This window comes from Struthio camelus, chromosome 3 (genome assembly GCF_040807025.1).
Source record: "Struthio camelus isolate bStrCam1 chromosome 3, bStrCam1.hap1, whole genome shotgun sequence".
In the NCBI taxonomy this organism is placed as follows: domain Eukaryota; kingdom Metazoa; phylum Chordata; class Aves; order Struthioniformes; family Struthionidae; genus Struthio; species Struthio camelus.
In genome coordinates, this window is record NC_090944.1 from 14,111,227 (window position 1) to 14,126,196 (window position 14,970).

The 14,970-nt window shown below is 39.5% G+C and overlaps 1 protein-coding gene across 2 annotated transcripts in view; it reads right to left on the bottom strand.

Moving 5' to 3' along the window:
- Positions 1-14,970, bottom strand: part of RCAN2 (regulator of calcineurin 2) — a 99,973-nt gene that overhangs the window by 42,330 nt on the left and 42,673 nt on the right. The window contains exon 3 of one of the 2 annotated variants that reach the window (XM_068936996.1): positions 6-139. The exons of the other annotated variant lie outside the window; for it this stretch is intronic. Within the exon in view, the coding sequence (XP_068793097.1) occupies positions 6-92 (87 nt within the window). The 5' untranslated portion in view covers positions 93-139. The remainder of the gene's footprint in view (positions 1-5; positions 140-14,970) is intronic. 2 annotated transcript variants of the gene reach the window in all.

Here is a 14,970-nt window from a genome sequence, read left to right on the forward strand (position 1 = left end):
CATACCTTAACCTCTTGGTTGGTAAAAATCTCCACATCAACCCCACAGGCAACCAGAGTGGAGACATCACAGTCCATGCTACGGGCTGGCATCCCCCCCTTTTGTACACAGAGTTAGGCAATCTCAGAGTAACAAATGACTGCAAGGGAAAAAAAAAAAAAAATCTTCAATTCAGTATTGCTATTGAACAGTCCAAAATGCTGCTTCAAGTGCTGCTGCTAACTGCAAGCTTCTGACACCAGCTCTTTGCACTTAACTGAGTTGCTCCTTGCCTTTCCCTCGTACACCCACCAACTGAGCAGGCACAGCAGAGTAACAGCGCTATTCCATCTCTCACGGCAATGACATCACCACCAAGACTGACATAAGCTAAATCTATTTTTTCAACCCTTTTATCTCTAGGCAGCACAGTGGATCAAATTGAACATGATTATGTGCTAAATCTGAACTCGGACTAAATCAATTCAAGCAGCGTTCACTGGCAACTGAGTCATAGCTGTTGTTTCAGCCGAGTGCTTATGTTGGCAAAAAAAAGATCGCCTGACACTGAAAGCGTAAATTAACTCAGCATTTAAAGCTACGGAGTTTGGGGTGACAGTCATTAATTTATTCTACCTTCAAACCTACAGCAGACGACTAATGAAAGAAAAAGAACAAAAACTTCAGCATTATGTTTTTAAGAGCTATGTTTTTCTTTATTAAAGCAGCAAGCTATATAATTCAACACATGAGATTAGAAAACATCTATTCCTATTGTGAGAAATGATCATCATATTGCAAATGTGATGCCAGTACTTAGACATACGAGTTGCGCTATGAGTCATTTTCAGAAAGATCAGAGGCATGTCTGCATGTGATTCAGAAGTCAATACCCCTTCAAAGACTAAAACACGAAAATTTTCCTTGAAATTAGGACTTCACACTGGGCAACCTTTGTGCCATCTGTCCTTAAAGTTACCCCTTCATTAACGCAGTGGCATTGAACTGAAATAAGTTACGTAAAGCTAAGATGCTTTACACCTACTAACTGGTCTGGTTATGCTTTTTCAGTTTATTGTTTTACAGCTAGAAATAAGAGTCCCAAATTTGTAGGTATTTTCAAGTTGACCTTTATCCTAGAGTTGCAATGTTATTTTTCCTCTAGTTTTTCATTCTCTTGTGATCCATAAATGACCTTCAATTGTTGCAGGCCTAAGGATAACGTTTCAGAGTTCAGGCAGATTTACAGACAGAATTAAATAACGTATTTAACTGCTGCAGTCATATCAGACTGCAGATAATAGGCATGCATGTACTATCTTACTCACGAGTTGGTACCGACCCAGCTGCGGCAGCAAATAGCTCAGAAAGACACTGTTCTGCTTTGCTTCATTGACAGATTTTCCAGCTTGTATCCAGTTCGGTAATGCTGCACACAGATTGCTACTGATAGGTAGTTTAAAACTAGCTCAGACATGCACGCTGAGCCACAGTCAGATCGGGCTGCAGACTACTATATCCTTAAGGAAATTCACAGTGATGCTTGGGGTAAGGAACATAAAGCGGTTTGCACCAAAACTGTGGATTCAGACATTTAAAAGCAGAAGCTTCAGACAAGACTTGAGCCACCCAGCTGCCTATCTTGTTCTTTAGCCAGCAGAGAAGTTCGGAAAGTACAAGGAATTGTAGATTAGCTAATGACAACCTCTGCTGAGAAACTGATTCTTTATACCTGTGAGCTGGCAGTAAATTTAGACGCCAATACAGAAAAGCTGAGATCTCCTATTACCAGAACATTCTTGGTAGTTATTTATTTTCAAAGTCCTATTATATTATTTGCCCATTTTTTTAACTTGTATTTACAGTAGCAGTAACCACAAACTAAGACAACCAGAATAGAAACATATCCCCAGCACTAACGATTTTACCAACTAAGCATGTACAGATCAACAGAAATTGGTAGGGTAGTAGTACAGGGCAGCAAATGAATTCATACTGCTTATCATGACAGTCAACTAATTCTGTACATCACTCACCTAATCACTGTCAAGTTTTTTCACAAACCATAAAAAAAGATCTTTAAGGAAGAATTTGAAGCCATTAACATTCTTGTGCACGTTTAGAAGAACTTGTATTCACGTATTTTTTAAAATATAAATATGTATGTGGTATCACAGAGCAAAGCTACAAAGACGCTTGTTTGAAGATCTTAAGTAGGCAGCAATGGCAAATCATGTCATTAGCAAACAGAAAAGTTAGTAAGTGGTTATTTAACAGGTAGAAGGAAGCCTTGAAAGCAAAGATGAGTCATGTATACGTGACGAGAATTTCAGCAGTATGGACCAACAGGAGAAAAAACCTTAAACATTCTAAAAATATCTTAAATATTCTAAAAAGGAAAAAATACCAAGAATTAGATACAGCTGATCACTGAGCTCTAGAAAGGCAGCCTAAGTAAAAGTGACACCTGGCCAGAGTGTAGTTTTGCACACAGCAGTCAAGGGGGGAATAACAAACAAACTTATAATACTGAGCTACGCTGGCAGTTAAATAATATTTTTTTTCATTTTTAAATCTGTCACCTATCAATTTCAATAGCTTGTCTCCTAAATCTTCTTATAAAAACAGGTACATGGTGTGCGAACCGACCTGCTCCACTTCATGACTGTTTTTGCACTTCTATTATTCATCTTTCAAAACAGAATCACTGCAATTTTTCAGCCCCATCCTACTAAGGAAACCTTGCTGAGATTGCAATTACTTTCTTTTCTTGTTCTTTCTTGCTTTTCCTAAGCATAACCTAGCCTTTTCGCTTAAAAACCATTCCTGCTCACTAGGATATTTCAGCAAGCTCTTTACAGTGACACATTAGGTTTTTTTTGCTTCTCAAAAAAATTATGTAATATAGGAACTCTACACACAGTCTGAGCACTTCAACTGATGTCTGCCGATACACATCATGCTGTACTTGTTCCTACTCATTTTTAATTATGATATTTTCCTATCTGAGATTTTTTTGGGTCCTCTGAGATCCCTTATGGTACCATCTACTGTTAATTACATTTATTAATAAAACTATTTCATCTAAAATTGTGAGATTACTATTGACTGTTTTCTCCAGATCCAGAGAGTTATTTTTCAATCAAACTGAAAGAAAGATCACAAAATTCTTATCTATGGCTCTAGATGGTCTTCCTAAGTTCAAGTGACAAAAATCCCAGGGGAAAAAAAAAAATTCAAATCCATATTTCAGATAATTTAAAATATTTTATAAATAATAATTGATATAGACACATACGCACTTCAGCACCTACTCTCTTTCAGCAGAGTCTCCAGATAAAATATTGCTGCGAATCATAGCTTTTGTACTAGCGCATAGGGAGGAAAGCATCTCTCCTGGGTGCAGGTACTAAGCCAGAGGATTTGCGGATCACATACATACCTTAAAACTTCATTTGGAAGTCAAAGGCTAGACAACACTAGGAATATTAATGCTGACTAACATGAGTAGTTTTTTTTTTTTTTTTTTTAAAGAGTAGAATAGTTGGTGCTGGGGACCTGACATCCACACTATACCCATTTCAAGTGGTTTTATTTTGAACCAGCTCTAGCATGTCCTGTGGTCAGAATGCCCATTAGCAGCACATCAGAAGCAATTCCGGAGAACATCTACTGGTGTAGGTTCATCTGAAAGGAATCCATGCTCCAAAACTGCTCTACCAGGTGAGCCGAAGTGCAGAAAGGGGGAGATCACTTGAAAAGACACCAGCCTGAACTAAAATGAAAGTGTAAGTGCATCCAAGAAGGATACTGTTTACTGCCTTCTCCCTGGCTATACTTGATTGGGCTTCAGATCCTCACCACTAATTTTGGGAAAGGGGAGAAATTAAGAGTGTTTTGAACATTCATTTGCAAGTTTTCCAATTAATTTCACCTTTTGTCCATAATAGCAATTGTGCATGGAATTAATCGGGCACAATATGTGAATACTTCAGGGGAGTGAATTTAAGAGCAATTGAGACCAACTTGTATATCTAGGTTGAGCAAGGAGAGACTAAATTCTTACAGTTACACGTACAGCCAAACAGTTTGCAGAACTTGGAATAATCCTGATTAAGTGCACCTCCAGGTGTCATTTCTTCTTCATAAGAACCAACAAAATCCAGTGGTATCACTGGACTTTCTAGTGGTTAACGCTTGCTAATTCAAGTATAAGACCTGACTGTCAGTACTACCCTTCAAAAAGGCAAAAAGTTTCCAAAATCAGCAAGAAAATAAGTAATGGTGTTCTAGCCAGCAACAATCGTTTGTTCTGTGCTTGTACAGTGCCTGGGGTAACGCAGTCCTGTTCCACAACCACTACTCCTAAGTGAGGATTTCTTGGTTTTCTATTGCGTCATCACAGTTATAAGTGTATCTCAACATGACAAAAACAAATACTGCCACGGATTTAAACTTTTCAAGCCCAACTGTCAAGTCATTAAAACAAACTGGGCAAAATCTTGACACCCTTTGGCAAGCAGACTACTACTGTCTTAGCTTTAAGGAAACTTCAACTCTCTATTTCTAGACCTCACAAGCAACTACAGTCACATATTGTAACCAAAAATACCTTCTGAATTCAGAAGCAAGTGCAACGTTTCTTGCTCACTGGATAAAGCTTGTGCTCATTATTACTAGTAATATTACGATTATTTCCGTAGCAGCTCTGCTCCCAGGCACGAACCACATTGCTCAAGGTGCTGTACAAAAGCCAAACAATAAAAGAAACCCCACAAATGCCCATTTCACTGTTACTTAGAACAGAAATACTACTACCACTCCTAATACCCAAACACAACGGCCAGCAAATGGTATATAGCCCATTATTTAGTTATGACTCTCTTTACAATGTTTTAACTCTTGGCACGCGCCCTTTTTAATAGATGACAAAGCCTGAGATTCCGTTATCGTCCATTAATGAATTTTTCCAAGAACAGAGTCAATAGCTGAAACAATAACATAATAAGCCTGAGGAAGGTTCGCATCTGCATGGGACTATTATGGTGTAGCTTTTGAATTACTATCAAAACTTCATGAATTTCCAGAGACTAGAAACTTCTGTATGAACACAGCAATAAAGAAGATATAAGATAGACCATCGTGGAATTCCTCAAAGATGTTAAACAGATTCATTATACGCCAATTAAAAATCTTCAAGGTGAAAATTTTCAACTAGCATTTACAATAAATAAGCAACAAATCTGTATCCAACAGCTACGGATCAACTGATTTTTGCAAGATGACTATGTTCCTCGAGCAAAAGTTTCCACAAATTCTGAATCAACAGCAGTTGCCAAAGGAAGGGTTGGCTCACAAATTCCTCTCTTCTAATAACAAATAATTATTCCTTGCTTTGAAGAGTTTTAAGGATACAGGATTTTGGCCACAGAAAAAAAAGAAAATTAAGGTTTAATTAAACTTTGAATTACCCTAAATCAGTAAGTTCCTCACTGGAAAAATTCCAGAGTTTGTAAAATCCTTAGGTGAACTATGCTTTGGCTCCCCTTGATTTTTTGAAAAGGAACTTTTTGATACTGCAAGTAACATTTTACTTTTCTGTGAGTAGTAACTTTGTCATTTAAAAATTTACAGATCTCCAAAGCTATTTATTTGCCAAGAGGATAAGTAAAAGGAATTGGGAATCCAATAGTCAGAAAAATAAAACAAATCATAAACATTATGAACTATTTATCCTCCTTTAATAAAGATAATATCAAACCCAGATACGATAATTTAAAAATATTTAGGCGACTGAATAAATGACTGTGCTACTTACCCAAGTTCATTTTGCCATTTCATTTCGGTACATGCGAGTTTCGGCTATAAGTCAGAATTGTTCAATTATTTTTTTAAGTTGCAGTATCATTCATAATCCCTAGCTTCCAAGCGTGCGTGGGGAAAAGAATCAGCGCATACATCTTCTGTCTACTGGAAACAATTATAGATTCCTCCGCTGCTCCTCATCCACACAGAACGATAAGGACTGTTACAGCCTCAGACTACAGAACCTCATCTCTTATAAAATAAGCTGCCACTGCTCCAAAGTTGGGACATCTTTCATTTATTCAGTGAATGAATGCTCACCAGCAGAATACGCAAGATGCAGATGAGCCCCTCATAATAGAAGAGGATCATAACCTTGCAGTGTAAGCTAAACTTACTTGCAGTCCGTCTACATTAGCATCGTATGCAAATTACACAGGTTTCAGTTTTAAATTCAGAGACCTAAATGTAGGTCTCCACGTTTTGGTAACTACGTTCCTGTTACAGTTGACAGATTTAGGACTTAATTTCATTGCTTCAGCACGAACACCTAGTGCAATATGAGGTGCCTCAGGGTAACTAAGATATCTGTATGAGGTTGACAAACGTGACAAAGGACCTCCAAAAGACCCTTCTTTTTCGCACCATCAGCTAGAGGCCCTCAGAGATGTTTCAGGATATTTAAATTAGCACTGAGCACCTGTACTGGGCAACTGAATCACCTTCTTCGTCACTCCACTCAGTGGAACCTAGAATAGGATTTTGCTGACTGGTCATATGTCTACCCTGGGACAGGCTGAATTGCTCCCTAATAGCCATTGATCGCTGACTAGATTTCCGTCAAATACTACACAAACTTAAACATCTTGTGTGCTTGTAGACATTTATAGGCTGACACCTAAATTTAGATAGTGATCTTGAACCGAATTCTACACGTAACATTCTCACTGTGCCTCAATTTCTTCAACAACAAGAAAGGTGATATTTACTGAGTGTGCAGACATGTGGCTTCATTACCGAGCATGGCTAAAGCGCTTAAAGATTTACCACTGAAATTTCTAATCAGTGGATTTTTATGTTACCTTTAATTTAATAAAAATGATAGAATGACCAAAGACTGCAGAACAGGTGAAACGCTTGCATGTATTCACTCTTGGCAATACTTGTACGACCAAGGTTTATTTTCTGTTTTCATAAATTCTATAGGAGAAAGTGCCACAAAAACAAGATATCAGGTTAATGATCTCAGAGAGCTATAAGAACGTTTCAGAAACTCAAAAGTCTCAGGTGCCTTTTCAGTTCATGCTGGGAAGATGGAGATGCTCACAGACAGGGCACAGCAGCAAGACTCAGAGAGACAGACTGAACTCTTGACAGAATAACTTATGTGACCTTGGACAAAACATGCAGGAGTACACATTCAAAAAGGTTCGGACTCCTTGTTTTTCATTTGGATTTCAAGTGTAAACTTGGAAGGAAAGGAACGCTTCATTACTAGACATCACTTAATGGAGGATGCCGTTTAGGATAGGCCTGTAATACTGCTGCTTAAAAATGTAATTTACAGTTACCCATAAACTGTTACTGGTTTGAAAGTGTATTTTGAAATCATTTCCATTTACCTTTACTTGCTTCAGACTAGCAAGCATATTTAACATGGCTGTATGCTTTCCCCTGTCGTTTGAGATGCTTCACAAGGTAGAATGCCCTTGAAAGCAGGGCCTGGAATACCAATGCTTGCAGCTGTGAGAGACCAACCTTATCTCCTAACTGCAGCCCTGCACAGGACCTGCAGGTGAGAGATTTAATGGCAGTTCTGAGAGAAAATGGGGGGGGGGGGGGAAGCATATTATCAAACAGCATACAGTCAGGCAGCAAATACAGAAGCAATGAATAGCAGATTTCTCATGCAGTTGCTATTTTATCCAAATATTTTAAGGTAGGTTAGAAGCGGGTATTTATTTTGCTGTATTTTCTTAAATACAGTCAGTCTCTTCTCCTGCTAATTTTCTTTCTCTACTGCAGACAAAAAAAAATTGTTGATACTTAAAAATTTACCATGGACAAGTATCCGTTCTTTCTGTCACTGAAGGCAGAAGATGCTATCTTCCGTTTCAATATACTAAGTCCTCTGCTATTATTTTTTGTTTTATTCAAGCAACAAAAAGAGAATAAATGATTTGGGACACTGAAGTGGAATATAAGGCTTTTCCAGTGCCTCTAAAACGAAATACAGTCCCTGCTAAGGTAGTTGAGATTTTATCCTCCAGCCTATATCTAATGATCAAAAGAAAAATATACAGTTAATTTCAAAATATTTGCAAACGTGTACTGAATTCATTAAATAGCTTTGAGTCCCTCCCCACAAGGCTGATTTCATGATTTCACAAACTCACACTGTGAGGATCCATTTAGGAGCCTATATCCTGTGCAAGGATGCAAGAAATCAGGATTCAGTTCCCCCATTCCTCTTCCTTAAAGGGCAGAGGCATTTTCACAGAACCACAGAATGGTTTAGGTTGGAAGGGACCTCTGGAGATCACGTAGTCCAACCTCCCTGCTCAAGCAGGGGCCTCTAGAGCATATTGCCTAGGATCGCATCCAGACGGGTTTTGAATATCTCGGGGGAAGGAGACTCCACCACCTCCCTGGGCAACCTGCTCCAGGGCTCTGTCACCCTCCCAGTCAAGAAGTTTTTCCTCAGGTTTAGGTGGAACTTCCTGTGGTTCAGTTTCTGCCCGTTGCCTCTTGTCCTGTTGCTGGGCACCATGGAGGAGAGACTGGCCTCATCCTCTTGACACTCCCCCTTCAGATACTTATACACGTTGATGAGATCGCCTCTCAATCTTCTCTTCTCCAACTTTTCCCCAACCAAAGCAGAGAACAGAATGCAGCAACTAGATTTCCACGGATCCAGCCCATGAAAGGAGCAGAACCCGACTTCCATGCTTCTGTTCAACTCTTAAGTGTGATAGAGCCTTAAACAGATATTAAAAAAAAAAAAGTTTAAAAAATATTAGAGCTATTTCCCATATCCATCACTTCATGCATGAAGTAACAATGATTTTAAGATGTGCATTTAATTCAGTTCCAAATCATTTAGTCATTCTATACTCTGGTTCTCTCTAAAATAGGGTATTATTATTCATTGCTAATATTAAATTGAGAGTAATTAAGTAACAGTCACATTAAAAAAATACAAGCTAGTGACAAAAAACTGATTTTTGAGAGACTACACATAGGAAACCTCCTCAAAATCCCAGAAAAGAAACATATTTTTTCTGTAATTAATGGAAGGAATTATACTTGTACTGATTATAAAACATTTATTAGTGAAGACGGAACCAATACACAGAATCACACAGAATCATTTAGGTTGGATGGGACCTCTGGAGATCATCTCGTCCAACCTCCCTGCTCAAGCAGGGTCCTCTAGAGCATATGGCCCAGGATCGCATCCAGACGGGTTTTCAATATCTCCGGGGAAGGAGACTCCACCACCTCCCTGGGCAACCTGTTCCAATGCTCTGTCACCCTCACAGGGTGACAAGGAATACAAGGAAGACGTTTTGCTTCAAGCCCACTATAAAACAAGATTAAAGGAAAAAGGAATTGAAAATAAATTCCAGTAACTGGACTTTCCAAAAAATAACAAACTGCAAAGACCACTGCTGGTATGCCACAACTGGTCTACCAACCTAGTGAAGACCTTTGACATCTGTATGCTACAGTATTAATACGGAAACGTAGCACAAAACTGATCTCCCTCCCCACGATTCACATCTATGCTATGAAAAAGTCACTAACAGAATCAATATACATATATTTTCAGCAGTACAAGATGTTTGTTGCTGGGCTATATTTTTAAAATTCCATTTTAGCTGGACTTTTTATATAAGGCTAATGCTTTTGTAGGTATTTTAATTATTAACACCTTCTACTGAACGACGTATTGGTAATCTTGATTAAACTCCTGCGTTTGCCACTAAGCATTTAGCCATTTGCTAAATTTAAAATTTGCTACTTTATTATCGTTATTTGTTGTGGCTTAGGGGAAAACAAGATATTGCATGTCTATCAAAAAATGGAATTCCAAAAGTATTAATTTCAGGTTAATATAAAAGGTTAAAATAAAAAAAGTTCATAATTTTCATGTTATCACGAAGTAAGTCTTATTTCAAAATAACTTATCTAAATTTAAACAATCAGCTTCCTTCTGAAACATGGAACTGCACACAATGTATTGAAGCTTACTTATTTACACAGAAGAAAACTTTTTGCTTGAAGGAATAGAAGAAAGTACAAAAATTATAGCCCATTACAGATGTGATGGTCTTCAAGAAAAAATTAAGTCATCCAGATTCCAGGAAGACCTTGTCTGCCTTAGATACTCCAGCCCAATTACAGCTGCCACTAAAAGCACCTAACGTACACAAAGCCTTTGCTTGTACCAGTGCAGATTTCCCCAAGTTTCAAGCACTAGTATTAACCATACTTGCAGCTGAGCCAGCAATTTTTCCTTGTGCAGTAGAGTCTATGGCAGACGCAACCGATGAGTCTAGACGCGACCTTAGGCATCCGTGTCATTCCTCACTGACTTCGTCAAGCCTCTTAAACATATAAAGGCACCAGTAACTTTTCAAGAGCCTTTTTCAAAGGCAGTAGCAGACAAAGCCAAAGCGTTGGCTCTGACTAACCTACAGCAGTTTTCATATTTCTTCAGCTTTTTTGTTTTTTAAACTTACTTTAAAAGGTGTTTAGTTCTACTAAGGAGGTCCTGTAAAAACCTGAAACACCAGCAGGAACGGTTAAGAGTTCAGCGAAGCTTCTCGTTTCCAACATACTTAACTGCTGGCACCATCTCAGTCTCAGATTGTTCTGTAACTTGTAACATTGATCTTCTGGTTGTTCTACGTTTAGGCAAAACCAGCTTATGAACTTGTGTGACTTTTGGAATGCGCCAGTTCAATTTTCAAAAATTTTCAAAGTTTAAGTAGTTACCTGCATTTGGGTCTATGACTGATGACTCAAAGGTGGCCACAGCTTGCATTAGTAAACTATGCCTGCCAGGAATACTCTCAGGTTTTGAGACCAGCTATCACACGAGAGTTCACATCTATGCTGGTGCTGTTGGCCTCCAAAACAAGGAAGTTGTCTTCAGCCTGCCTGTCAGGAACATCCCAGCTGTGGGCACAGCTGCAGGGGAGGCCCTACTGGTGTCCAGGACTCGCAAGCAGTGAGCGCTACTTAGATTGGCCCGAACCTGGTTGTGCTAACAGTTTATTAGCCAAGTTTACATTGACAAGCATGCTCCAGGGAATGCTTGAACTTACTATCACACACGCTATTTTTTATGACTTCTTGCTTCCCCCCCCACCACCACCACTACCCAGACTGTATCAGTCAAGGTAAAGATCATTTATAGAGCCTAATAGACCTGTTTAATCACTATAATGTTTAAACTCTATGTTAAAACATTAAAATCGCAAAGGTGGAGAAATCTGTCACCAGAAGTCAAAAAATGAGAGATATTTAAAAGCCATCTGGACACAATCCTCGGCAATGTGCTCTAGCCAGCCCTACTTGAGCAGAGGGGTTGGATTAGATGATCTCCCAAGTCCTCCTTGCCCTTTTTGAAGACTGGAGTGACATTTGCTTTCTTCCAGAACAGTCCCTTCTCTCTAATTTTGTTCAAACTAGATTTAAATATCAAGTGACAGGGCTTTTTTTTAATCCAAGACTGTAGTGAAACTTATTATCCTACAGGACAATATGACTTCTCCTGCTACTCAGTTCTGCTTTTCTCATCATGACCACTTGTGCCCCCAATTCTTCTTCATTCTGAATGTAGTTCGCAACCTTATCGCACCTTACTTAATCTCATAACAAGTAGTATGCATTCATAGTTCTTTTGATATTCCTTCACAAGTCAACTCTTCAAATTCTCTGAGCATATTTATTGATGATGTAACTTTAATTTGCTAATTATTTTTGGTCACCTCTTATCCAGAATTCAATGTACTACTGAATTCTAGCTATACAGCCAGAAAAATAGCTATAAAAATCCATTCATTGACAACTTGTGAATACAGTTCTGATATAGGATCTACAGTTTCAGAACGGAATCTCTACCTGCCTGATAGGATAGCACTCTTCCATCTAAAACAAATACTTTCAATAAGAAAAGTGTCAGTTTATATTCCACTAAATATTAGCTTTTATCATAAAATTTATGCTGAGGCTTGGCTATATAAATTGCAAACAGTAATTTGGTAACATCAAGGATCAGATATGCTTACAACTTATTTCTCAACTTCAGAAAGGACAGGCAGCCACAAGGTCTTTAATAAGTCTAAGCAAGGGGAAAATTCTAAAAGTTAACAGGTATGAATATAACCTAAGCTCTCAAATTACCAAAAACAAACTAAGTGGAGTTAGAACACAAACAAATTAAATAGCAGATGGAGGTTTCCAGTTCAAAACTGAGGTCATAAAACTTGCAAAAGAATGCAACTCCTCTGTTTGGGAGGAAAGAAGTAGCGCATCCGAAACATGATTTCCTGGCATAGTCCATGACCGTGTCTAGCAGTTCAGAAGCTTTATGTTAGACAGGGAGTTAATCAGGTAGCTACAGATTGCTTAAACTTCTCTTTAGCAAGTCAACAAATCACAAAAATGCAAACAAGCTGTAAGTGAGAGCACACCAGCATAAAAACACTCAAAAGTCAAGACATTTGAACTGTTAAGAGTCTACCCTACAGCCTTAATTTGCACAAGATGCACAGGATCTCAGCTGAAGAAAAAATAGAGGAAGTCCCACTAAAAAACACACCTTCTCTCCACTCCATGCTCTTTTATGTAAGGAATTGTCTACCTAAGGAAGCCTTGTCTCCCTGGACTTCAGCAAGGCTTTGGACACTGTCTCCCATCACTTCCTCCTAGGTAAGCTCAGGAAGTGTGGGCCAGATGAGCAGACGGTGAGGTGGATTGAGGACTGGCTGGATGGCCGAGCTCAGAGGGTTGTGGTCAGTGGTGCGGAGTCAAGTTGGAGGCCTGTAGCTAGCGGTGTCCCCCAGGGGTCAGTCCTGGCTCCAGTCTTGTTCAAAGTATTCATCAATGGCCTGGAGGAAGGGACAGAGTGCACCCTCAGCAAGGTTGCTGATGAGACTAAACTGGGGGGAGTGGATGACACACCAGAAGACTGTGCTGCCGCTCAGAGGGACCTGGACAGGCTGGAGATCTGGACGGAGAGGAACCTCCTGAAGTTCTACAAAGGCAAGTGCAAGGTCCTGCACCTAGGGAGGAATAATCCCATGCAGCAGTACAGGCTGGGGGTTGACCTGATGGAAAGCAGCTCTGCAGAGAAGGACCTGGGAGTGCTGGTGGACAACAAGTTAAACATGAGGCAGCAGTGTGCCCTTGTGGCCAAGAAGGCCAATGGGCTCCTGGGGTGCATTAGGCAGAGTGTTGCCAGCAGGTGGAGGGAGGTGATCCTGCCCCTCTCCTCAGCCCTGGTGAGGCCTCCCCTGGAGTACTGGGTCCAATTCTGGGCTCCCCAGTACAAGAGAGACATGGCCCTACTGGAGAGAGTCCAGCGGAGGGCTACAAAGATGATGAGGGGACTGGAGCACCTCTCCTCTGAAGAAAGACTGCACGAGCTGGGCCTGTTCAGCCTGGAGAAGAGAAGACTGAGAGGCGATCTCATCAACGCGTACAAGTATCTGAAGGGGGAGTGTCAAGAGGATGAGGCCAGACTCTCCTCCGTGGTGCCCAGCAACAGGACAAGAGGCAACGGGCAGAAACTGAACCACAGGAAGTTCCACCTAAACCTGAGCAAAAACTTCTTGACTGTGAGGGTGACAGAGCATTGCAACAGGTTGCCCAGGGACGTGGTGGAGTCTCCTTCCCTGGAGATATTCAAAACCCGTCTGGATGCGATCCTAGGCAATATGCTCTAGAGGCCCCTGCTTGAGCAGGGAGGTTGGACGAGATGATCTCCAGAGGTCCCATCCAACCTAAACCATTCTGTGATTCTAGTACCGATGTTTACCACAAAATAAGAATTTGAGATTGTATTAATTCCACTTTCCACTCTGTGAGCACAAAACAAGTAGGACTTACTGTAGGAAAGCAGTTCAGTTTCCTCATTCTTAAAAAAATAAAAAATACAAGTATTAATTTATAATTTAATAGGTAATTTATAAAAACTGCCCATACATTTTTGCCATAAACTGAGTTTTTAAAGCCAAAATTTCCTGCTCATCTTTCCAACTCAGGATGGATGAATAAAATTCTTTTCCTCCACTTGGGATATCACCAATTATATTACAAGTTCTTCAAGCCACAGAGATAAAATTAGGCTCAAACGTTATAACACGTAACAACAGGCATCTTGGATATAACACCTCCTCTCAAAGGAGTACTAAGAACTGCTTTGTTTTAATCCATGGCACTGCTTCCATTAACTTGAATAACAGAACAAATTCAAACTCCTAAACGTATGTAACAGAGAAAGGATAGAAGGTCACATCTCATTAAATTAGCTCTTAAAAAACTGCTGAAGTGTTCTAACATCGGGTGATGTCAAATGATAGCAACCAATTTTCATGGAAAGGACATGCTCTGCAGCTAATAAGGATTTATTCCCACTCTAAATTACTAAGTGCACCTCAAGCATGTTTATGTGTCTGTGACATAAGAAAGTAATTGAAGACTTGTCATGAGCCAAGAAACATTCCTTGAAGATAAGTGAATTAGAAACTGACTAAAAAATAATTTCTTACCTTTTGCATAGAGCAGCTGAAAGAACTGTATACTCCCAGTTTCGGTTAATGTTCTTTCAGCATCTTAAAATATTATTGTAATGTCTGGCTGCTATTTACACAATTTTTTTTTTAAATATATATATATATACACACACATACACACACACACACACACACGCAAAGAATGCAGCCAAAATTTCTGCAAGGACATTTACCAGGCCATATACAGTAAGAAGATTTAAAAAGAACAAGCTCCCCAGCAATACAATTCCTGGATCAGGATATAATTTGTTATAGGGCGCCACTAAAGCCTTTAAGGCATTACATCCACTCAGGAGTGATGGTGTCAGTATGAAAATCTGTATGTAAAAGGCTTAAAGAGCATCTTACTCATCACTGAAACACAGTCCCACCATCCTAT